This window comes from Dermacentor andersoni, chromosome 1 (assembly GCF_023375885.2).
Source record: "Dermacentor andersoni chromosome 1, qqDerAnde1_hic_scaffold, whole genome shotgun sequence".
In the NCBI taxonomy this organism is placed as follows: domain Eukaryota; kingdom Metazoa; phylum Arthropoda; class Arachnida; order Ixodida; family Ixodidae; genus Dermacentor; species Dermacentor andersoni.
In genome coordinates this window covers 303,531,491-303,556,632 of record NC_092814.1, presented here as the reverse complement: position 1 = coordinate 303,556,632, position 25,142 = coordinate 303,531,491, and the positions used below count along the sequence as shown (strand labels likewise).

Sequence of the window (25,142 nt, the reverse complement as noted above, 5' to 3'; positions counted from 1 at the left end):
TCCGGTGTCGTAGTCGGCGGCGTGACCGAGCGATGGTACCAAAAATGGCCGACGACGCAAAGAGTAAAAAAGCATCACTAAAATAAAAGATAGCTCGGACTGACGTCGAATTTCGAAGGAAGGTTTCCGTAAACAAAGTAAATTAATTGACTTGGGAAGAAAATGTGTTACGTGGCGGTCTAAGTGGGAATCGAACCTAGACCTCCGAGGTACGGGACGACCACGCGCTTCCCCGACGGCACGGCGGCTCCGCGGTTGTTGTTGACTAAAGGTGTGCCTGGTGCATGCGTCATTGCACACGTCACGTCGTAGCCATGTGCCTGACTAAAGGTGTGGCCTAGCACGTGCGTCATTGGGCACGTGACGGCGCAGTCAATGGGGAGGAGGTGGCGCCACACCATGAGTTTATAAAATGAGCGCGTTCACGACGTTCCGAGGTCTACAAACGGTATGATGCTTTCGAATTTCCACACGTAAGGAGTCTTAAGTGTCTCTGTCGACTGTCCTCAGCTGCTGTGATCGGTGGTATCACTGTGTCGCGTTTCTCCGCCACTCGGCTGTGGCCACAGCCAGTGCGGTAACCTAGTTTGGATCAGAAATCAAAAAGACCAAAACTTTTTTTTAGAATAAATGCCCAATTCTATTGCGGAACGCGTGGTTGGTTTAGCGGGTGTCCCGCGTAACTTGAGCCAAAGTTTAAAAAATATGCAAATTACACGTAGCTGGACAGAACCTAGTCAGTGTTGTTTGCCGTCGCTTGGAGGTACTCAGATCAGTTTTTGCATTCCTGCCTAATTAAACTATTCGTCTTAATTAACCAATCAACTCCTCAAATATTATAATTAGATTAAAAGTGTCAATGAGAAAATTGTAGAGCAACATGAAAACTCCCGATACAGTGTTCTGTTGCTCAATACGTGGTACATAAAGGTGTTTTTCCAAGCATGAAAGAAGTCCGCGAATACACGGAATATTGCCGCGCAACTGGCCGCTCGAGGCACTTTGCGTGTATTCGCAGGTTTCTCCCATTGTAGGAAAACACTTTGATGTATGACGTATTAAGCAACTGAAAGCTGTATCGGGAGTGCACGTCCGTTCACGATTGATTCCAGTATAGTGCTGCACCATGTCGTCTGCTACCTCGTACATGCATGATGCCTGCACTTCCAGAGTAGCGAGTGCAGAAGAACCGCGTGCAGAACTTCCCTTGCACGAAGTCAAATCGGAACGAGCGATGCAGCTGGAGCGCTTGCTGCACTGTAAAATCGGGGAGAAAAGTACTGCGCCCCCTGAACTATATAGTGCAGAAAGTTCAGCCAAATCAAAGAGACCAAATATGATGCACTGAAGCCATCATGAGCCCCATGTTTGGCTACTAGCACAGTGAGAATCTGCGCCCGCGCGCGACGTCACTTGAAAACTATCTATGCGTTTTGTCACTGGGTGGACATGTACACAGATATGCGCACGCTGTATCATCGTACACGTGTGCGAACCTTTTTATAATATGCGCAGCATGCAGACAATACAAGTACGCCTCTCGGGCTTCATCCGAAAGTCTAAGCACAATGGCAGGAGTCCTTCAGCAGCAGACGCGGCCGGCTCGCTCGGTCCGAAACGAATGGGCAGAGATTAGCGGGCGCGTCGGGACCAGTGCACGTAGGCGCGCCCCTTAGTTTCGGACGATGGGCATGCGAAGCGCGTCTCCGAATCCCGGCGTTTGGGCCCTCGCGCGCGCCCGGTGAGTGGCAGCCTGTCGCAAGGTTGCGCCGCCGACATCCCGGCCGTAACCCGATTAGGGGCGGCCGAGACGAGCGCCGGCGTTGTGCGACCCTGCGCTTTAATGGCTGTCTCGGATGGCGCTCGCTCGGCCCAGCTCGGCGGATTGCTCCACGGCGATCGGGCTGCTCGCGGCACCCCGGCCCTCCCCGCTCTCTTTTGTCAGACAAGCTATTCGTACACAATCCATGCTTCGCGAAGCACGCAGCCGTCAGGTGCAGCGACCTTGGTCAGCGAATAGGCCCAACTCGGTGATCTCTGTCTCTTCTCAATGGAAGTCTAGTGGCTTTCCTGACTTCTTTCTTCTATATACGTTTGCATTATTTAGTCATCCCTTTTACATTTCCCTCCGTCTCCTTTCTCCTTCCCTTTCTCTCCTTAACCACCTTCTTAACCCGGCAAAGGATAGCAAACCAGATGCCAATCCGATTTGCTATCTTCCAAGTGGTTGGAAGACGGACACGCATATATATATATATATATATATATATATATATATATATATATATATATATGCGGGTTGAAGGCGACCACGCAATGACAAACAGCACTTAAGACGGAAGAGTTCTGAGAAATCGGCTTCATATTCTATTCAATTAATAATGTTTTCGTAGCCTCTTCTACTGCTTCTTTTTCGATAATTCTCCGTTTTTTTCATACACGAATTTTTCTGTTTTGTTTTTGTTTTTCGCATGAAAGTGCTAATTGCCTGTCGTAGCACACATGCGCTGCTCGTTACGAAATGGGGTCGAATTCACAAAGCTTTTCGTTCGTAAGTGCCGAGTGTCAATGGCCAGTTGCATTCACTGATAGCATCCTGCTAGTAACAGCGCAAAATGTAGACAAGGGACGAGACAAGAAGACACCACAAGCGCTGACTTTCAACAACGTTTATTCCAAAAGAAACACGGCTTCTTATAAACATTGCCCTCACGTGTCGCAGTCACGTGATCACACATCATGTGAAACAAGCACTTTTTTTCCTTTTATACACTCAAGATAGCGGTTGCACGTGCAAAAGCTCAAGTTCTTTTTTTGTCAGTAACAAGGACGGCGTGCTAACGCATTGGTCACGAAGTCTAGTAATCTCGGCCGCCTCAATTATCTCCCGGACCAGCTGGTCATTGTGTTTCTTCAGCACTTCACAGCGTCTAAATTCTGCGGCGCAATCTTTTGAGGGGCAATCCCTGATATGTATGCCAAGATTCCTGTTAGCCTGCTCGACGCTAAGTTTGTGTTCCTTCAGTCTCTCATTTGTGCATCTAGAAGTTTGCCCTACATACCTTTTTCCACATTTCAGAGGTATTGAATACACAACGGCTTCCGTGCACTCTACAAAACGATTCTGGTGATTAGTCGTGCACCCTTCCTGGTTTGTCGGCTCTTCAGCATTGACGCGTCGGCAGAGGCTTTTTAGTTTGTTCGGGGCAGTAAGCACTACATTAACACCAGCTTTGCGCCCAATCTTTTTCAGGCGGTGAGATACGTTGTGCACGTATGGCAGGGCCACGGTCCGTCGTTTTTCTTTCGGCTTCTCGCTACCTGGCTCGCCATGGGCACGCTTGAGTTTTAGGTTCTTGCTCATTTTTTCCGCAACGGACACAAGAAGGTGCGACGGGTAACCAGCCCTAGTAAGCCGGTCAACCTGCCGACGAAAACTTTGTTCCATTGCGTGGATGCACGATTTTTTGAGCGCATTTGTTAGACAAAGGTTTGCAATTGCTCTCTTCACTAGTTTTGAATGCGCCGATTCGAATGGCAGTGGCGCCTTGTCGCCTCTGGGTTCATAGGCCCAGCAGACCTTCCCTTTGGAGAGCTCGAGTCGGAGATCAAGGAATCTCAAAGACCCTTGCGTGGGGACCTCGTGGGTAACGGCAAGCGGCTGAAGCGCATGACTAAAGCATGTTAGTGCCTCCGAAACTGCGTCATCTGAATTCGTGCCAGAGCCATCACATAGAACCAAGTAATCGTCAACATACCGAAAGACTCCCCGGACGTTTGTTCTGGTTAGAGCGTTCTGAAGTAATCTATCTTTCTGGGCAAGAAACAAATCGCTAAGTACTGGCGCAATACATGACCCTATACAGACGCCGCGTTTCTGGAGGTACACATTCCCTTCCCACGTAACATAAGTGGATTTCAAATATACAGAAAGGAGTTCCTCAAAAGATTGCGCCGCAGAATTTAGACGCTGTGAAGTGCTGAAGAAACACAATGACCAGCTGGTCCGGGAGATAATTGAGGCGGCCGAGATTACTAGACTTCGTGACCAATGCGTTAGCACGCCGTCCTTGTTACTGACAAAAAAAGAACTTGAGCTTTTGCACGTGCAACCGCTATCTTGAGTGTATAAAAGGAAAAAAAGTGCTTGTTTCACATGATGTGTGATCACGTGACTGCGACACGTGAGGGCAATGTTTATAAGAAGCCGTGTTTCTTTTGGAATAAACGTTGTTGAAAGTCAGCGCTTGTGGTGTCTTCTTGTCTCGTCCCTTGTCTACATTTTGCGCTGTTACTAGCAGGATGGAAAACCAACAAGCCCAAGCTGCTATTCTAACTGATAGCATGTCCGTAGTCCTCGTTGGCTCCTCTTACCAAATAGTTTATCTGAAGTTCTTCTTTGCGAATGCGGGCCCCGGTCAATGCTCAAGGGATGTCTACTTAAATGTCTAAGACATGTGCGAACTTTATAATACGAGACACCAAAATCACTGGCTATACATTTCAGCCTTTCAAATAGCTTGCAATATTTTTGCAGCTAACGCGCTTATAGTCTGTAGCGCAACTACCTCGACTATAGTATAGCGACTATAGCTATTATAGATATCATAGCTATTATAGCTACTATATAGCGACTATACGCTATAGTCGGCTAAGTCTGGTTTATGCGGCTCATTCGCGTGAACTCTAAGCTAATTGTTACAGGATAACAGGCCTGAATTCCATGGTGACGAACATTCACCTCAAGACAGTTCCAGAAGTGCAGTCTATCCTCGGTGGAACGACTGTTAGTAAACGTCCCTCTACATATGTACACATCGGAGATAATTTCACAAGGTGCAAAAGATTTGCGGGGCTGCCTCAATTCGCAGGAGACGTTTCATCCAACGGAGGTGCAACAGCAATTGAAATTAATGAAAATATCCGCCAAAATGTTTACTGTCCTCGGTGACTCGAAACAAACCACGCACCTGCACATTTACTTCTCAGTGTAAACACCACAGAATAAAGCGCCAGTTGCAGAAATAACGTCCCGCGCATGGTACTTTTAAACGCGAACCATATCCGCGATGGATGCGCCTTCTTCCACTTACGCAAAGAGAATACTTTACGTGCATGCTTTACAGCGCGGTACGTTTTGAGACGCGCGAGGGTCACCCGCCGCATTTCCGACGCTCAGAAATGATCTACCGCACACATTACACTACGCAAAATATGGGGGCTCCTAGTCATGAGCACGAGGTACAGAGCCAGAGAGAAGCAAAAGAACAGAGCCTGGCGTTCCACCGATGTACTCAGAATTGCGCCCGGCCCCGCGAGCTTTTTGGTCGCGAGAAAGGAACACGCACCAACCGAAAGAAAAAAATGAGGAGGTAAAGAAAAAGCCCGGCAGCAGCACCTCGAGCGATCGCTGCCGCTACAGCAGGCCAGCCAGACGGCGCAATCGGACCTAAGCGTCCGCGCGCACCGCCCGTGTTACCAATCTGCTGCGAGTAATAAGCTTGTTAACGCCCTGCTTCCCGGAAGCCGCCGCCGCCGCGGACGGGCGAGCAGTGAGTGGGCTGGACCAGGAGAGCGGCCGAATTTAATCCTGCGCCGCTCGTGCTTGCTCGGCCACCGGAACCACTGCAAGCCAGGAGGAACTGCACACAGCCATCGCCGCCGCTCATCGGTCGCCGTTGCCTGCCGCCGCCGGGTAGTGCGCGCGCACAAACACACGTACTAGGAGCGGTATAGAGAGATAGCTCAGGCGCCTGCCCGTAGCTTCGCCCACCCCCTCATCTTGCACACCCTCCGCGGTCTCTCTTTTCTTCGGCTCTCCTCATAGACCGCAATTAATTTGTGGCCTGGGGGGGAATCCCCGAGCTCAAAGACAAATCATTCCCCTCTCTTCTTAAGCCCTCGGCGGCGGCGAGGTGAGAACAACGGAACCGGAGGATTTTCGCCGTTCGTGAGAGGCGCCAGACGAGACGGGGAGGAAAACCCGCGGGTGGAAGAAAAAAAAAAAAGAATAAACGAGAGCAAACTCTAGTCCGGGCGCCTCGGCACAGCCGCCATCTCGCCACGCGTGCCTGTCTCCTCGGCTTGGCCCCCTCTCTCTCCCTCGCTCAATCCAGCCTTGTGCTCTAGGTGCTTTGCGTTCCTTCGCCTCCTTGTGTTTGCCACCCGGCTTCTGGTTCGCTTCTCCGCACAACCTTTCTTTTCTATTTTTTCATCGTATTTCGCCCTGAAGTTTCATTGTTCTTCGTGGTTTCGTGCAAAAACCGCAAAACACAGAGAAGGCGCGTAGAGAGTGCTTTCTTGCGCTTGCCTGCCTCTATCCGTCTTAAGCGTACTTGCTTTCCTTTCTTTCTTTGTTTCTTTTTAGTTTTTTTTTAGTCGCCTTCGATTCATCGGCTCCCAGCTTGCGGTTGCAGCTCTCGCTTGCCAGGGTGCATTTCGACGCTCCATGCTTTGAGGCTCTCGTTTCATTACGGGTACGCCAGCGTGTGTTCATTCTTGGCGAAGCGACGTGTGTATTCTTTTTTTTCTCTCCATTTCTTTTTATTTCTTTTTTGTTTCACTTCTCTCCCATTTACACCGCTTCAACTGCGGAAGCGGTAGCATTCTAAAGTATATACCGGATGAATAAAAAGAAAGGGAAACACAAACAAGTATTACTATGACAAGATATATCGCGGTGCCCTTTTCCAAAGTTCGCCGCTACCCGATGGTGCGAAGATTTTCAAGCCTGACCACATATCTGTGCTCCATAATCTCTGCTCCTCTCGGAAAGTCGTCTGCACTTTATTATACTTTTCCCCCCTTATGCGGCTGCAGCTTTATCGGGGTCTCGGGTCCCAGCGCTCTTGTTGTGTTGTTCTGATGTTGTAAGGAAGGTAGGATTTGAAATGAAGGTACGCTTTCTTTTTTCTCGTTCTTCTCTCCAACCTACTGCCTTGTGTCTGAATGTAAAACTAAGAATGGCCTCGCTTCTACCGTGCTGCTGTCGTGAGGACTCTAGACGCCGCTTTATGGAATTCTTCGGCGTGAATTCGCAACTTGCATGTAAGTTTTCAGTCTAGGAATGTCAGGCGAATATTTTCCCCGTCAGTAAAAAAATGTCCGCTTTCTCTCTGTATATACGTAAAAAGAGGGAGCCAACAGCTGCAACGTTCAAACTTGGGGGTTATGACGTATGAAGTGCGCGCATGGAGCAAGATTGCGATCCTCAAATAAGTGGCACAAAGCCGACGTGTAACAGCCTTTGTTTCAAGTTACGGCGCATGCAGACTCGCGACAGGTGTGAGCGGCAGTAGTATAGCAGTACAATACGACACCCCCCCCCCCCCCCCTCTTTCCCTTGCCTTTGTCTGTCGGCCCAGCTCCAGAGCCACGGAAGTGTGTCGCAAATGAGGGAACGTCTCCTGTCGGGATAAAATCTGCTGTCGGATTACACCCGGGGCTCGCTTTTCAGTCGTGTTCCTTCAGAAAAGGAGGCAGACAGAGAGAGGGGGAAGAAAAGAAGAAGAAAACTCAAGCATCTAATTGGCCTCGTCACGGAGGTATCATTCACAATATCCCTATTCCGTACTATAGAAGTGTCCTTATTGTCTATCATTTCCAAGAAGAAAGTTCGTTCTACTTTTGATGTCGAATAATATATGGAGCATTGCATGGATCCCGAGAATACCAGTCGTAATCAAAGCTTGGAGCGTTGAGAATGTGTGTTTCCTGCATCGGCACGTACACAAGATTTTTTCTTTCGGCTTAACCCGACTGTATAGAATTTAAAATGGTCACATGGTTTCAGTTCTAATTGAAAGCTGCGCGCGTCGCAATCCCAGAATAAAGATTGTAGAATATAGATTCTGTTGCGCTTATATGTTCCTTCGCGCGTGTATTGAAACAAGATTTCATTAATGATTTGCCAAGGAAAGGAATGAAATAGCCGAACCACTTCGGGGCCCGAATTAAAAAAAAATGTTCCTACCCTAAACTTGATGGCACAGAGCAGATTCTGCAGCCAATCGGGATGTTAGACATGTCAATAGCCAAGTCGGCCAGCCATTGGCAAAGCTTTGTCAATTCCCTCTTATGGGCGGAATTCACGAATTCCCAGAGGCGATATATATATATATATATATATATATATATATATATATATATATATATATATATATATATATATATATATATATATATATATATATATATATATATATATATTCTGACGTGTCTACAGCCCTGGTTGGCATAGCAGCAGACAGTTTTCAGGCGTCGGAGCCAGCACTGGCGAGGCGTTCGTTCCGTGAGGCACGCTTCTACCAAATCCGCCAGTGCCGTCGCACGCGTACTTCATCGATGTCGTCTTCTGGCGACATGTCAGTTCTTCCTCCCTTAGACGAAGTCTCCGTAGCGGCCTGGAGGCTGCATTTGCCGCATCGTTCCTGCTCGTGACGTCGAGGTCGATGGTTGAGAGGAAGCGCTGTCTTTCGTATCGAGGGAGTCCGGTACCGGAGGAATAGCAGAACTTGTTACTTTTGGCATTGCGTCCGATAATTGGTCTGCTATGCTCCAATCCGTCGACACTTTGCTTGCCTATAGTCTGACTCGTTTTATTGATCTGGTTGAGATGATGCTGAACCTTTCCGAGCACGCTTTTTATAAGCCAGGATCGTTGTCCGACGCGGCGGAATATTACACCTTCAATTCAGTCTGGCTTCTTTAGAAACTGACGGATAAGCACTTTTTTCCCTACTGAGAAGTGACGTGATTGCTTCAGTGTCTCCTGGCGCTCATGGATCTGTGTTTCCGTCTCCGGCTTCAGTAGATTGAGAGGGCACAAAAGTTCGCGTCCAAACATCGCTCTCGCAGGTGTCATTCCTGTAACTGTGTGAACTGCCGTGTGTTTCCGATACAGGAACCTCACAAGCCAACACTGTATGGACCACTTTGTATCAATTAGGAGCGCTCTCTTCAGTTCTGCCACATAGCGTTCTGCCTCGCCTTTGCCGGACGGTGATACGCTGCTGATGTGATGGCCTGTATGCCATTGGACGCATAGAACTGCTTTATCTCTCTAGAAATAAAGGCTCTTCCGTTGTCGGAGACGACTTTACGGGGAATGCCGAAAGTAGCAAAGAGACTTCGGAGTACATCGATGACAGCTGCTGATGTTGGTTGTGTCACGTGACGGACTTTCACCCACCTTTTGACGCGTCCACAACAACTAAGTAAGTGTGCCCGTGTAGTTGCCCCGCGAAATGAACGTGTACTCTTTTCCACGGTGTCTGGGGGCGGTCCCAGATGGGAATAGGAATTTCGGGTGGGCTATTCTGCGTTGATTGGCATTGTAGCACTGTAGCAATTGTAGCATTCACGGCACTGTCGTACCGTTTTTTCGATAACCTTGTCGATTCGGGGCTTCGATACGTAGCTTCTTGCGCCCTTCACGGCTACCATTCCTCGGTGACCAGTATGTAGAAGTTCCAGAAGGTTAGATCGCGCTGAGCTTGATATAATCAGCCGTGACCCAATCGTGAGGCATTCACGATGAACTGCCAGTGCAGTCGCTCTTTGTCGGTGAGGAGTGAAGTCATCTACAGTGAGTCTCCCGTGTACCATTCTGCATTGACTTGTATAGCATTTGCAGTATATTGTATTGTTTTGTCAGACGTACTATCCCAGTAGCTGTAAACGGCGGTCTCGACAACGGTTCAAACAATAGCACGTCGCGTGGTGGCCACAGCTCGTCAGTGAGTTCTGGTAATGCCAGTCGGCTCAACGCGTCTGCGTTTTTATGGCTATTGCCGTGCCTATATACAATGTTGTAGTCATACGCAGATAACTTGATGCACCATCTGGTCATTCGTAGTGAAAGGACTTGAGCCATTGGTTTCTCCGGGCCCAGTACGCGGAGCAATGGCTGATGGTCAGTGACGAAAGTTACCTTTCTTCCGGCAGTATACTTGTGGAACTTATGAGCTGCAAACACTATCGCAAGACCTTCTCTATCCAACTGTGCCTAGTTTCGCTCCGCCGGCCCAAGAGCCCTAGATGCAAATGCGATCGGTGATTCTCTATTCTGGTCATCACGTTGAGACAAAACAGCTCCTATGCCGTATGGTGAAGCGTCGCATCAGACAAGAAACTCCTTCCGTTCGTCGCAGTGTGCGAGTACAGTCTGACTGAGAAGCAATCTCTTAAGTTCGTCAAATGCTTCTTTTTGCTGAGTTTCCCATTTCCACGTGGCGTACTGCTGAAGGAGCTGGTAGAGACAGCTGGCAATTATTGCCCTGTTCTTCAAGAATATGTCGTAGAAAGCCATCATTCTGAGAAATGACTGCAGCGATCGCTTGCAGTTTGGTGCTGGAGCTTCAATGATAGCTCTAACTTCCTCTTCGTTGGTGTGAACTCCTGTTTCGTGAATTCGGTGTCCTAGAAAAGAAATTTGTCTCACTGCAAAACGGCATTTGTCTTTTCCGAGGCACAGATTGTACTTGTGCAGCCTCTTGAGGACTTCTTTCAATCTGACGGGGTGTTCCACGGCGTCCTTTCCACTGATGATCACGTCATCTAAGTATGAACAAACGCCTGTGATGCCAGACAGCCTAGTCTCTATGAACCGTTAAAAAATGAATGGCGCTGCAGAGCTTTCAAAAGGCAACCGTTTGACCTTGTAGAGCCCTTTCAGCGAGTTCAGGGTCAGTATCTCTGCTGTCTGTGGTGTCACGTGAAGTTGCTGGTACGCTTGCGCTAAATCCAGGGTGCTGAAGACCGTCCCGCCCCTCAAGTGGTTGAGGACCTCATCTGCTGTGGGAAGTGGGTACTCTGCCTTCTTCGATACCTGATTCGCTGTAGAACGGTATAGTCACCGCATATTCGTAACTGACCGTTCTTCTTTCGGACGAGTACGAGAGGCGTTGCGCAATCCGAATGGTGCGCAGGCTCGATTATGCCTTGATCTTGCAGTCGATCCAGTTCGGCCTCTACAGCCGACCACAGCGTGAATGGAACCGGACGTGCTTTTAGAAACCTTGGCGTTGCTCCTTCCACAAGTTTGATTTGTACCGCAGGACCGACGTGTCTTGAGATGTCCTCGTCGAACACAAACTGGTACTTGTCCAGAAGCTTGGAAACAAGTTCGTCGTCTGATACGTCATTGACACCTGTTATCTGTATACCCAGATGAGGAAACCAATTTCATCCGAGGAGGTTACACCCTGCTCCCTTGACAACGACAACGTCTTGTCCCTGTACGTTACTTTCACCGTTGCACAACCAAAAACTCAAAGGGGATGACCTGACCATGTGCGTAGGAGAATGTTGTTCCTCTGAAGCCGTGGTGGGTGATGTGTCCACGTGGCTTTGAACGTGGCCTCACCGATGAGAGTGCCGGCTGCACCTGAGTCGGCCTCAAGATCCAAGGACTTGCCATGTATGCATAGCTGAGTCATGACCTTCTCTGTGCTGGTCGCGTCGCCTAAGGAGTTCAGTTCTAAAGCGCCACGTCTGGTGCTGAGGCCGTTGCCGAAATTTCTTGCCGTGGATTTTCGATATTGTTATTCCTTTTAGTTCTTGCTTCCTTGCGCTTCTTTACGCACGCTTTTTCAATGTGTCCGCGTTTCTTGCAGTACTTGCACGAAGCTGTCTGAAACCTGCAAGTGTCCGGACTATGTTGCGCGTCACAACGCCAACAGCGTTGATTCTTCTTCTGAGTATATGCAGTAGTGGAGCTACCTTGCTTTTCTGTCTTGTAGATGCGTGTGCTGCCTTCGTGAATGTCCCTAACTTCCGCCTTCGCGTTTTCTGATCCTCGATGGCGTTTTCAGCTCGCAGTGCAAAGTCGAACGCTTTCTTGAACGTCAAGTCCTTTTCTGCAAACAGCCGCTGCTGGACCTGCTCGTTCCGGAGGTCACAAACGGAACGGTTACGCCACATTACGTCAAGAGGATTGTCAGATTCGCAGCCGTGTCTGCGCTGGTTCCAAAATTACAATCAGCTGCTAGTTTCTTCAGTGCTGTCGCGTAATCACTGACTGTTTGGCCGTGGAGTTGGCCACATCGTTGGAACCGTGCCCTGCCGAAGACTTCAGAAGGTTGTGGATCAAAATGCGCCGTGACCATCTCGACTATGTCCTCGTAATTCACTTGGCTGGGCTGCTTGGGTTGTACCAGAGCGCACACAACGTCGTAAGCCTGCTCCCCGCACAACGTTAGCAGATGAGCACATTTCTTGTAAGCGTCCGTAATGTCGTTTGCTTCGAAAAAGAATTGAAGCCTCCCGGATCAGGATCTCCAGGAGCCGGAGCTGCCACTGAAGTCGGGTAGCTGACCAAAGTCAGGCATCGCCATGTTGATCCTTGATGTCGGTGAACTGCCGGTGAGTCCACAGTCATCCTCGTCGCCAATTGTTACGTCTCTACAGCAGTGGTATATACATATACATATATATATATATATATATATATATATATATATATATATATATATATATATATATATATATATATATATATATATATATATATATATATATATATATATATATATATATATATGTATATGTATATGTATATATATATATATCCTATAGCATTCACTTTAAAATTGCGCCGATTTCACACACTATGGAAGCCGGTCTAAGCAAAACTGTGGCGAGTCGGCACGAGGAAACGGCGCACGTATTTCGGCGTATTGCGTTCGTCGACGACGGCGACGAATGCGCCCAGCGAGCCACGGGTCGGAGAAACGCTACACAGTGCCGGCACCAGCCGCAGCGTCTAAACCTTTGGACTCCTCAAAGCGCTCGCTGGAGAGCACGTGCTTCTCAAAGAGCAGGTTGGAGTTCAGCGACGTACGCGCCCCGCACCTCTGTTAAATAGCTCACGCTCCCGCGCACTCCGCTTTCTGTCGCAAAGATACCAGGCCAGCGCCGAAGATTCACGGTAGCCAAAGAAAGCCATTCGCTTTAAAGCTTGTGTCGTAGATAAGGAGAATTACTTTGCATGAAAAGCCGAGGAAAAATAAGAAAAGATGTGCCGGTTTTACGCACTGTAGGAATCGATTGCAATTATGCGAAGCATTTTGCAAGCTATCCGGCATCGTTTTTGGTTCCGCAAAGCGCTACCAGGCGGACCAACGTGCTTGCGTAAGGCGAGATCAGTGTGCGCCGCGAGCGTGTGTGCATGTGATGACAGCAGCGAGACGACGACAACGACGGTGACGACGATCGTGTAATGGAGGCGGCATGATTTTCGTTCTGGCCGTTTGATGCGATTTTACGACATGCCGATTGTTGGCTCCTAGATATACAGGATTTGCTAAGCGAGATAAACCTGGATGGTGGCATCACATGCGACAAACTGTTATAGAATGATGCGTTACCTATGTCTACATGAAATGTGAAGTATGTTAAAACGATGAAGGCGTTGGTACTCTGGCGAAGAAGCGTCAAAACCTGTTCCAGTTAAACAAATCATGGAGGCGGTGCAACGTCGCACAGGTTATTTGTAGGGTTAGCTGCCACGATTTAAAGTACTGGGGAATGTGGGTCATTCTCGAAGCCGGTGCAGTCTAAGACAGCGACTCAAAGCGGTCGCTGCCACGAGGGAAGCATGTGAGGAGCAGGAACGTGACGCACGCGCAAACGTCAAAGGGCTGGTTGGTTTTGGCGGTAGAGAACTATGCGTACAATCAAGGAGTGTTTAGACAATCGAGATTCTGTGTTGGGAGACAGAATTAAGGTCAATCACGCTACCGGTTACGCATTACTTTTTTTTCTTTTTCTGAAGAGGCCCGAACTGAGGTGACGCAGGAACCTATATTTATCCCGAAGGGCCTGGAATGAGGCAAAGAAGCCTTCGTATGATTAAAGAGAAAGAGAGAGTGGGGCGGCGGGGGGGGGGGGGGGGGGGGGTACAGCATCGAAGCCATTTGAAAGGAACATTGCTTGGTTCGGTGTTAATGCTTGTGACCGATGCTTGTGAACGATGCTTGCGATTGTTGTAACATAGTCGCTGCGATCACAACGCCAATCGCTTCGCTAAAGTTAGTTATTCCTACATACACATATTCACTAGTCAGTCGCATGAATGCGATATCCAAGAGGCACGACAGGCGGATCATATCACGTCACGATGCGGGGACGCCCCGTGAACCCGATATCCCGAAAAGAACTAGCGACTAACTTTTATTGCTCCTCTTCCACGCCCGTAAAGAATTGTAAACATGAAATATTATTTCATGGCCTGCAGATTTGCCGCTTAATTATTGCTTTAGGTATGAAAGACCTAATATGGAATCAAGCCATCATACCTTGTTTCTTATACTAGAGCTCGTCCTACGTTTCGTCAGCTATGTCAAACATATGAACCATTTGGAGCCTTATAACCGCTAACACCGTAATGCTTCCTTTTTGTCACGCTTTCCTCTGCCGCCACACCGCTTGTTTCGAGCACCAGAAAGCGTATCTTTTCGAGAATACTGTAAAAGACGGTGAATGTTTCTGTTCTTGTCTTTGTTCTCGCATACAGCTAACAAAACAGACGAACATAAACCAAATCGAGTGGGAACTCCTCTCTGAAAGTCATTGTGTGGAATAGAGAAGCTGCCATTATACACATTCTTGAATCAGCTCACTGTTTCAGGTGGTATATCCACAGCTGTATACTGTTCAAGAGCTTGGAAGAGAGAGAGAGAGAAAGCAAGGACAGGAAAGGCAGGGAGGTCAAGCAGAAGAGCATCCGGTTTGCTACCCTACACTGGGGGTGGGGGAAAGGGGAACAGAAAGAGGAAAAGGGGAGAAAGTGAGCACTGAGTGCGTGTGGGCGGGAAACTATGCACAAGGACACTATAAACGGTCTCTTAAGCCGGTGCACTTCAAGTATTGCACTAATGCACGATTCGCTTTTCGTGCCAGTGACGGGTGTGGCCACAGTCCGAGTATCTTTGACTCGGTGAACGGTCTTAAGTCCAGTCGGTGTAAAGTTTCCCGCAGAGAGAGGCGTTGTACATCGTAGCGGGGGCAGGTACACAATAGGTGCTCGATGGTCTCCTCGCACCCACAGAAATCACATGAGCTAAACAGCTTTCATTCAATGGAAAAGGAGCTGATCAAAAGTGTGTGTGTGTGGGGGGGGGGGGGGGGGGGGTCACTGTCTCTATCTATCCCTCCAGGAACGCATATACTTGTGGACAACTTTCTGTGGCAATGAAGGGAAAGCTATACGGAGGCAACATGTACACATGTAACAGCTCTCCTGGGTATACTATAGTTCTAAGTCTCTATTGCGTTAGATTAAGCTGGGAAACAGAAAACATAAGCATCATATTCCCAGCAATTGTTATCTAAAATAAAACATAAAATAGACGCTCAGTGTTAATTTTCACTTCTCTCTCATTTCTTTTTCTCTATATTCCGCGTTTTGGAGAATGCGAAACCATCGTACGTGGTGTTACGCTAGCTCAAGCCTCTGTTCCAAGAAATCGAACGCACTGTGTAATCTCGCTGGACTACCTGGCGCAGTAGCACTTGTGCAGAAGCTTCGCCCTTGTATAGGGTTCGCTTTATTGCAATAGAAAGTTGTACGCAAGTATAGAAGATTTTGTTGCTTAATATATCTCCGAGTGCAACCTTGGTAACATTATACAAGCTTGGTTAAATGCGAACGATATGCCTCGCGTTTGTGCGGCATTCCACTGCCGACGAAAACAGGACGCCGAGTACAAAAAGCTCAATCAAAGCTGAAAAGCGGCAAAGTGTCAAAAAGCACTTCTTGAAAAACACTTCTTCCACGCAACGTCTGAGCACAAAAAGAAACACAACATTCTGTACACTCACCTTAGCGCTGCCACTTTATTGGTTGAACTACTAGTTTCATACCGAAGGTAAACAGCTGCCAAAATGCCATATAATATTGGTGTACATCAGCCAATAGCCAATCTACTTGCGACTCCCGTGGTCCACCCGATGCGATGCATATTTGTTTACCTTAATATGGCAGCATCTAATTAGGGTTTGTAGTCATAGGTGGTATGAATGAATGAGAGCTTGGTAAACATCTCAAACGTCTTCTACACGTGAGATATGTAACAACCTAATTACGTGTAAACGTGTGTCGCGCTTCCTTTAACACATTGTGCACACAAGTATTGCACATTGGCAGCCACAAACGTACACAAGAAATATGTAGCTGTCACAGAGGTTAAACTCGCAATTTTGACGAGAATTTCCCAGCAAAAGACGCACGGAGCTTTGAAGAACGCACCCCATGAAACGGACCAAATAGAAACGACGACCAGAAACAAGCGTTTACAAAAACAAACACGCAAGCGAACGAAGAAGAAAAAAAAAACAACGACAGAGAAAAGAGCGACAAAAGCAGGTATACACAACCCTAGCGCACTGCCAAAGCTTCGCCGACGGCGGACTCTGCGTGCTATGAGCGATTTGCTGCATTATAAAAATAGCGTTTGCACCGAGCCTGCGTCCATGCAGGCGGCACGCTTAGCGAGCAGACAAGTGGACTCGCCGTCCCCCTTCCGCCAGTTCCCGCGTGGCGTACACACCCCGACAACGGCGAGCGAAGCGCCGCCAGGCTCCCCCTTCGCCGCAAAAGCGTCGCGTCCTGTTACCGGGACAATCTGTTATCAGCGCGAGCCGGTGCGCGCCGATAAACAGAGACGTCGGCGGTGTCGGCGGCGCAGGAGCTCGCGGCCGATGTTTAGGACGCCGGACGGACCCTGCGGCAGCAGCGCTTACCCTGATGGCGCTGAATATTTGATCGGCTCCAATACGCACGCTTCCGCGTGTGTTCTTCTGCGATCGTCTTTTTCCAAATGCCATTACAGCCGCAGGCCGCGTCCACCCCCACCCGGCTTGTACGCGTTTATGGCGGGCAGCCGGCACGGCCGGTCCACCGGCGCTGCCGCGAAGAGGAGAGGAGGAGGGTGCGCGCAGCGGCAACTTCTGCACGCCGCGCGAGACGCCCCGGCGTCAACCTGGCTCTTCCATTCGGCCGATGGGCGCTCGCAGGCCGCCGGAAGACCCAGAGCGTTCCATTATAAAACGCCGTTACTGCAACTCGGAGGCAGCAAGAAACCGAAGAGAAAGAGAGCTGCTGAGCTTATTGGGAGTTTCAGTTCTTTCGGCTTGCGGGAGCATCATCTCTTTTGGGGGAGACAAAATGCGGGAGTCCCGAGATAGGAGAGGCACGGCAAGACTGTCTTGTCTTGTTAGCGGACTTCTCTGGGCTTCTTTTTTCTTTTTTTTGATCCACCAGCAAAGGGGGCCCGACGGTCATTACAATTTTGCTGACAAATGAATTTGTAATGGTGCCGAATGTTAGCTTACTTGTTGTGGGCCATCTCGCGCGTTTCAATTTTTTTTTTCTGTCGAGTCTTTTGAGTATCCATGTGCGGCACAAGGGCCGTCGTATTAGCTTGATATATTACGAGGTAAAACGATTAATGATGGAGGCGATCGCAGTGGGATACAGATGCGCCGGGATAACTATTAACCCTCGTGATGGCGCGTCGGCCGGTTAAAGAAAGGATCATACAACGCAGAAAAAGATATTGCCAGTTGTGGTAGTGCGTTCGCAAGTAAAACAAAGCGGAAGCCAGTGCAGTAAATGGACGACTTCCGGCAAACCTCGCTTACGCACATAAAGTTCCCTTGCAAATGTTTTTGACACTTTCCGTTGGCACTCTAACTTTCCTCTTTATTCTTTTTTTTTAAAGAAATGTAGCAAAACGAGGCTACATTGTTGCATGAATATGAATAGAAATCGCAGGGAAAAAAATTCTGGTGTCTTACCTGTTAAAACCACGATATGATTATTCGGGACGCTGTAGTAGTGGGGACCCTGGAGTAATTTTGACCACCCGATGGGGTTCTATAAACGTGCACTTAAATCTAAGTACAAGGGCGTTTTTGCATTTCGCCTCGATCAGAATGCGGTTGATGCAGGCGGGATCGAACCCATGACTTCGCGCTTAGCAGCGCAACGCCATAGCCACTAAGCTACTCCGACGGGTCCGCCGGAAAATGATACCGATCATTCCTAGCGAGCGCCTGCTTCCGCTTATAGTGGCTTCGGCGCAAACGTTGGTTTGAGAAAGGTAAATATGCATCTCGCCCGAGCCTGAAATAATAATGCTTAACAGTCACGCGTGGAAACGTAAAAGCCTTGAGAATCAAACACTCCACAGTAGCCGTACCCCCTTACTTCGCCTCCCACCCAGCCCATCCCGCCATTAAGGGGCAAAAGGAAGCCATAAAAATATGTAGTACATCCAACTGAAATTTGTAAACTATGGGAAGCGAAGCTTAATTGTTTGTGGATGCAATAAGTGTTTGTGGATGCGCTCGAACGCGCAAGCCCAGACGCCTGAGCGGAGCTCGGCGCATAACACTGCGACAAATAATGAAGCATGTGCGGCGCCTGTCTGGTCGTTTTCAGTGCCATTTCTTTCCGAGCTTTGTGTCAGCGACGCTGATGGCACAAATAAAAGTGTCGCAGTGCCATATGCATGACTGGTACTGGGTGCCTATTTGTTGCGCACCTGTAGGTGGGAATGTGTCAATCGGAATCTCACAATGGTGTCTATATAATAAGCTAATCTTCTGGAATCCCAGCGCATAAAGACGCCCTCGGCGTGAGCATTTATTTCACACATTTTTTTTTTTTTTGCCTCGTGAGTGGGTGAAGCGGTGCCTGATACGACGGACGGCGCGTATACTAAAAGATGGCTGTTCCAGCCGTTGGAACCTCCTTAGTGGTGGTGAAAATGCCGCTGTATGAATATGGATCACCTCGAGGTCTATCAAGGCATAGGCGAAAGTATAGCACACCTCATATCATATTAACGGGACTAAATTGACCTCTCCGAGGTATAAGTGGAGAATGCGCTCTGATGCGCAATTTAACAGTTCTTGTAGGCTGTTTTCGTCTCGAGTGCTCCTTCCGGCTTGGACGGTGGCCGGGCAATTCTATAGCGGTAGTGACAAGAAAGTTGGGTAATAAAATACAGCAGTGCTTTTTGAACGGGCCACAAAGTGTAGACAACAGACGAGCTCTCGCATGTGCAGGTCACCTGTTTGCATGTCCCGCTAAATAACGCCGTTTTATTTTTCATCGCCTAAGTAGGTATACCGATCAGCGCAAAACAAAACAAAAAACAAGTTTCCGAGTGGAAACTTCTGGCCTGCGGTTGTCGATACAACTTATAGTCGAACTGTATCGACAGTACATCGGACCGCACGCGCAAACGTACACCATTTGACCATATGCGTCCTGCCATTACCGACGCGTGCGGGCGGCTTGCTTTAAAAGTGACGTCTGCCTGGTGCAGGAGGCCTGCCGACCCTGTCGGGCCTTCCCCGTCCGGGCAACTGGCTTCTGGACCCACTGCTGCCACCGCTGTGGCCGATCGGTCTGCGGGCAGACCAGCCGCCTCCGCTGTGGCCCTTCCTGCACCTCTACCCGCCTTCGGATGGCCACCTGCTCTCTCCCGGTGAGTGTACGCACTCGTCGCCTGCGCATCTGGTGTCGCTTCTGCGGCGCGGGAGTCGTAATGGTACATTCGATGATATCCTATGCCGCGCCCCGATTCGAATCGCAACTGTGCGGAGCACGTTCGAGATCGGAGCCAGAGGAAGCGATCTCGGTCCGAGTGGTTCGCCACTTGCCGAAGCATTCGGACGCCGTAAAAAGAAACACGTCGGCGCTGCTTGCGTTGTAAACAAACATGGCGGACACGCAAAGTGCATTGCTTCTACGCTACCTATGATCCTTGCGTAACGTTAGCTGGGGACACAGGGTATATGAATCATTCAAGTTAACCGCAGCAAAGATGTTCTCGTGGTCGCCTTTCTTATCTCAGTACCGTGCGTCTGCTCACTTCGGAAAGGTTAAGGGCTCTTCAGTGGCCAGGCCACCACTGAAATAATTGTCTCTGTGCTCAATTTGAATATAACGTGCGAGACTACATATGTATGCTGAGCTTCTAATGACCCGTAAATGCTTACCGCTGTCGACACAATATGCGTATAGACGTAACTCTGCATCATTCTTTTTTCTGCAAAATGAATTTAATTTCTTCTTTGTAATCGGAATAGATTTTTCTCGTATAGGATCTTTCCGCATCCGAATTATTGGCGTATATATATTTTTTTCTTTTTAGCCTAATGTTTACAATGTTTGTCCGCTCAAATTTTCCTGTGCTGGCGGGTCCGCATACCAAAAGCATGACTTTAGTGGTTTGGGAATAAAACCGGAAAGTTTGCAGTCGTCAACGTGATGCTAGGTCTGCTATTATTTCACTCTGCTCTTTATTCCTGACAAGTGGAACCGCGTGGAATGTCTCGGGATTTCACGATGATTCTCTTCTCGCTCTCTCTTTACATAGATTTATATGACGCCTCAAAGCGCGGCTTGTCAGCTTTTGCTTGAGTCGTAAAATATGGCGCAATAAACAGTTCGCTCCGCTGCAAGTGGATCAAGCACGGCTCCAGTATTACAGGCACGACTGCCTGAGATAAGCGCTTGCGAATAAATCTGTCTCGCTTTGAGGTTCGCCACATCCTCTTCAGTCGTCGTTGTTAAGGAGACCGATAACAACATCAAAGACCAGCGCTTTAAGCCGACACCCGTAATCTTACCGGTATCTCCACATACTGCATTAGAATAACCAACAAAGTGACGACGCGCAGCCTCCGCTATGCTCGCCAGATCTTGTTTTACAACCTTCGCGCTGACTCAAAAGACGCCCGGATAGTAGCTCGTACTAGTTGGTTCGGTATAAGAAATGGTAAAGCAGCCCAAAAAGACACGGACAAAGGCAAGACGTAAGACACAGCGCCTGTGTGTGTCCTTGTTTCCCTTTCGTTCGTGCCTTAAGCGCAACCTTACCGTTCACAAGCATGCGTCCTCAACAACAAAATTAAATTCCGTCGACGTGCCAAAATCACGATCTGATTATGAGACACGCTGCAGTGGAGGACTCCATATTATTTCGACCATTTGGGTTTCTTTACCATGTATCTAAGCCTAAGCACACGCGCGTTTTTCAATTTGTCACCATAGAAATGAGGTCGCCGCGACCGGGATCGAAGCCGCGACCTCGAGCTCAGCACCACCATAGCCACTAAGCCACTGCCGCGGGTAAGATGCGTCCTTGAATGCAAACATCGGGCTTTTCTACTTGAGCGCATGGAAGAATAAAGCGAACGAAGTTTTGTAGTCCGCTAGCGCCACTGACAAATAACAGTCAGCCCACTGCAGTGGTTATAAGAGGTTTCGGCATCATGATGCTAAGCAGGAGGTTGTGGGTTCGATCACCCTGTGATAACGCCGGCGTGGCTTCGTGTTAGTCAAAGACTGAAGGTAAGACGGATAGAAATGTTGCAAAATGCAGCCCCCCTGGCGTACTCTGCACTAAGCCAATGTCTAGCATGTTGTCACGAAAAAATTTGCAGCCTTCGGAGATTTCTGCGGCCCCGAAGAAATTTGCTCAGAAATAAGTATGAGCTCCCACAGCGGATACCGCCATCGTCTTCTTCCACGAGATGCGCACAAAAGTGGTTTTCGTTCAATGCTGCATTGCCTGCGGCAGCCTTCGAAATACGTGCAGATGCGCCACCACTCTCTGAGTCTGCCTGGCGCGCTGAATTCCACACAAGTTGCCAGGTGCCACAGCTCCACGATGGCGCAGTAATTAGCACGTCCGGCTCCCATCTGAACATGAAATGCGTTTTGTTTGTGGGTTGCCCTGTATTATTAGTATTTTTTATTGACGGGATGTAATAAGACAGGCTGGCACCTTTATAAGTAGCACCGGCTACTCGACATTGCTTGTTAAAGAAAATTAAGTCGTTAAACGTGCCGAATAACACTGAATAGACTTCCCCCTGTTTGCAGAGAGCGTGACGTGACAGCAAGTGTCCCTCCAATCTGCGAACCTTTGAAGTGGGGGCTGGTTAGAAAAAAAAAAAAAACGTTCATGCGACCTGTTCTCTCTGCGTAAGAGCGCTGCTTGTATATCGACTGCCGCGACCGCAATTCCGGCATATTGCTATTTTTCAAATGACAGCACCTATCACCTGTGCTACGAATTATGTCCCCGTTTTAACGGCACAACAACGTAGCGTTGTTGCCGAGTGCATGGCTCCCTTAAATCAACGTGTAGTGACGTCGTATGAGTGCACCTCTTTCGTAGATCAAGGGCGCTATAACGTAAAGCTATTCCAAACTTTTCTATTCCAATTTTGCAATCTGCCCAACGCAATTGGTCAAAAACTTTTGTGGACCACCCCCACTTCACCTGTCTGTCACGCGACGTCACGAAAACCGCGATAGCTCCCCATCTTATATGACGTGTACGCAATGATTATGCATAATTTCACCGAACAAAATAAAAGTTATTTCTGATTCGACGCCTTTTTGCCATGAGCCCTCGGCTATAGGTAAAAAGTTTTCGGGCTGCACTCACTTCACCTGCCCCTCACGCGACGTCACAAAACCGCAAAAACTTACCGCGTCAAAGTGACACATAAGCGTTAAAGATGCATTAATATGCGGAACATAATTGAGGGCTGTATAACGTAAAACTATTCCAATATGTTCTTATTCCAATCTCCTGACGTCAAACTTGCGTAACCGCCGACGCAAGCATCGGGCGGTCACCCGGAGGGTAGTCTGAACAAACCAATCAAATGCTCCCCTCGTTCATAGGAGGTCACTTTTGTTTGCTTGAAAAACGAATAGCATTGCCTGCACTGAGCAGCTTCTCTTATCTAATTGGCTCACAAGAGGCAAGGAGCATGCTTAAGTGGAGAGGGATTCGATGGGGCCGAGCCACTGCGCTGAATATCGATAACCGGATGAAGAGGGTGGCGCCGGCGTCTGCGATTGGTCCGCTTTCTCTTGCATAGCTTGCGGTGGCTCGTCGACAATCGCGGCGGCATGCAACGAAAGCTTAACAATGACGCTAAAACGGATCCTCAGGAAACAAGAGTTGGCAGCACGAGGTTGTAAACGTGCCAAAAGTTCTCGAAAACGTTACACGACCACGCAAAAAGTTTTATTACACGCAAATAAACCAATGCTCTCCGGCAGGGGCGAGTAGCCAGTGGCGGAGCGATCGGCGGCAGCCATCCTTTATTCCTTTCGAAACGGGGCAGCCTGCGGCTATTCAGAAGAAAATTCCACTTTGTTCGGCATATTAATGCATCTTTAACGCGTACGCGTCACTTTGACGCGGTAAGTTTTTGTGGTTTTGTGCGTCGCGTGAGAGGCAGCTGAAATGGATTGCAGCCCGAAAATTTTTGAGCAATAGCCGAGGGCTCATGGCAAAAATGCGTCGGATCAGAAATAACCTTATTATTTTGTTCGGTGAAACGATACATAATCAGTGTGTACACGTCATGTCAGATGGGGAGCTATCGCGGTTTTCGTGACGTCGCGTGACAGACAAGTGAAGTGGGGGTGGTCCAGAAAAGTTTTCGACCAATCGCGGTGGGCTGATTACGGAATTGGAATAGAAAAGTTTGGAATAGCTTTACGTTATAGCGCCCTGAATTTTCTTCTGAATAGCCGCAGGCTGCCCCGTTCCGAAAGGAATAAAAGATGGCTGCCGCCGATCGCTTCGGCACTGGCTACTCACCCCTGCTAGAGAGCATGGGTTTATTTGCGTGTAATAAAACTTTTTCCGTGGCCGTGTAACGTTTCCGAGAACTTTCGGCACGTTTACGACCTCGCTCTGCCAACTCTTCTTCGCTGAGGATCCGTTTTAGCGTCATTCTTAAGCTTCCGTTGCATGCCGCCGCAATTGTCGACGAGCCACAGCAAGCTAAGCAAGAGAAAGCGGACGTATCGCAGACGCCGGCACCACCCTCTTCATCCGGTTATCGATATTCAGTGCAGTGGCTCGGCCCCATCGAATCTCTCTCCTCTTGGGCATGCTCCTCTCCTCTTGGGAGCCAATTAGATAAGACAAGCCGCTCAGTACAGGCAATGTTATTCGTTTTTCAAGCAAACAAAAGTGACCTCCTGTGAACTTGGGGAGCATTTGATTGGTTGGTTCAGACAACCCTGCGGAGAACCGCCCGATGCTTGCGTCGGCGGTTACGCAAACTTGACGTGAGGAGATTGAAGTAAAAACATATTGTAATAGTTTTACGTGATACGGCTCCAAATTGCTACAACAGTTTATTACTCTTCGAAAGCGACGATTTTATCACATATTATGCACATTTTCACGGGGCCGAAATGATAATTCCTATAAATCGCTAGTTATCGGACAAAAAATACCATTGCGTTGTCGCGAAGACATTTGCGCGCAATTTACACTGTAGCTTTAAATGATACACAATATAATTTCGTCTAAATCTATCAGGCAAGCCCATCACGGCGGCTCAGTGAAGCCGTACCAAGTGACGGCGCCTAAGTTCGGATGAGTGACGAATGCAGAAATACTACTTGTTACTGTGCTTTAGGAGCACTGTGACCACCTCAGCTGGTGAAAATTAATCCGGGGCCTTTCTTTGCAGTGTCCCCCATAAGCCGCTGTGCAGCTTAGGTACGTTAAACACCATAATTTAATTTTAATCATTTGTCATGATATCTGAATGCACAAAGCAGAAGGAGGAGGAGGAGGAAAAGTAAAAAGGAAAGCTAAGGAGGTCAACCAGACGCACATCCGATTTGCTACCTTACACAGGGGAAGGGGTTTAAGGGAAGAAAAGAAAGGAGAGGGAGGGCTGAAGGTACTATCAGCGTGTATACGTGCGGTTCTCCATAACTTCACGCCTATAATCGGTCACTGAGGCCAGTCGATTTCATGGAACGTAGCAGTGCCCGTGTCGCTTTGTAAGCCTGCGCCACGTGGTGCACTAGAGTCTGAGAATCTCAGTCTCTGAAGATGGTCTGCTATCTAATCGATTTAACACTCTCCGAAGAACGTCGCGTTCGATCTCATAGAGATTACAAAAACACAACACGTGCTCGATCGTCTCTTCACATTTGCAGAAGTCCCAAATCGGGGCGTCGGCCATTCCAATAAGGAATGAGTAGGCTTTCGTAAAAGCCACCCCTAACCAGAGGCGGCACAGTAAGGTTGCATCACCGAGGTAGAAGTTCGATGGAATTTGCAGCTTCA

At 48.5% G+C, this 25,142-nt stretch overlaps 1 protein-coding gene across 1 annotated transcript in view; it reads left to right on the top strand.

The window, feature by feature from the left end:
* LOC126548064 (uncharacterized) overlaps window positions 1-25,142 on the top strand; it is a 112,827-nt gene that overhangs the window by 26,463 nt on the left and 61,222 nt on the right. The window contains exon 2 of the mRNA XM_050196148.3: window positions 19,338-19,499. Within this exon, the coding sequence (XP_050052105.3) occupies window positions 19,338-19,499 (162 nt within the window). The remainder of the gene's footprint in view (window positions 1-19,337; window positions 19,500-25,142) is intronic.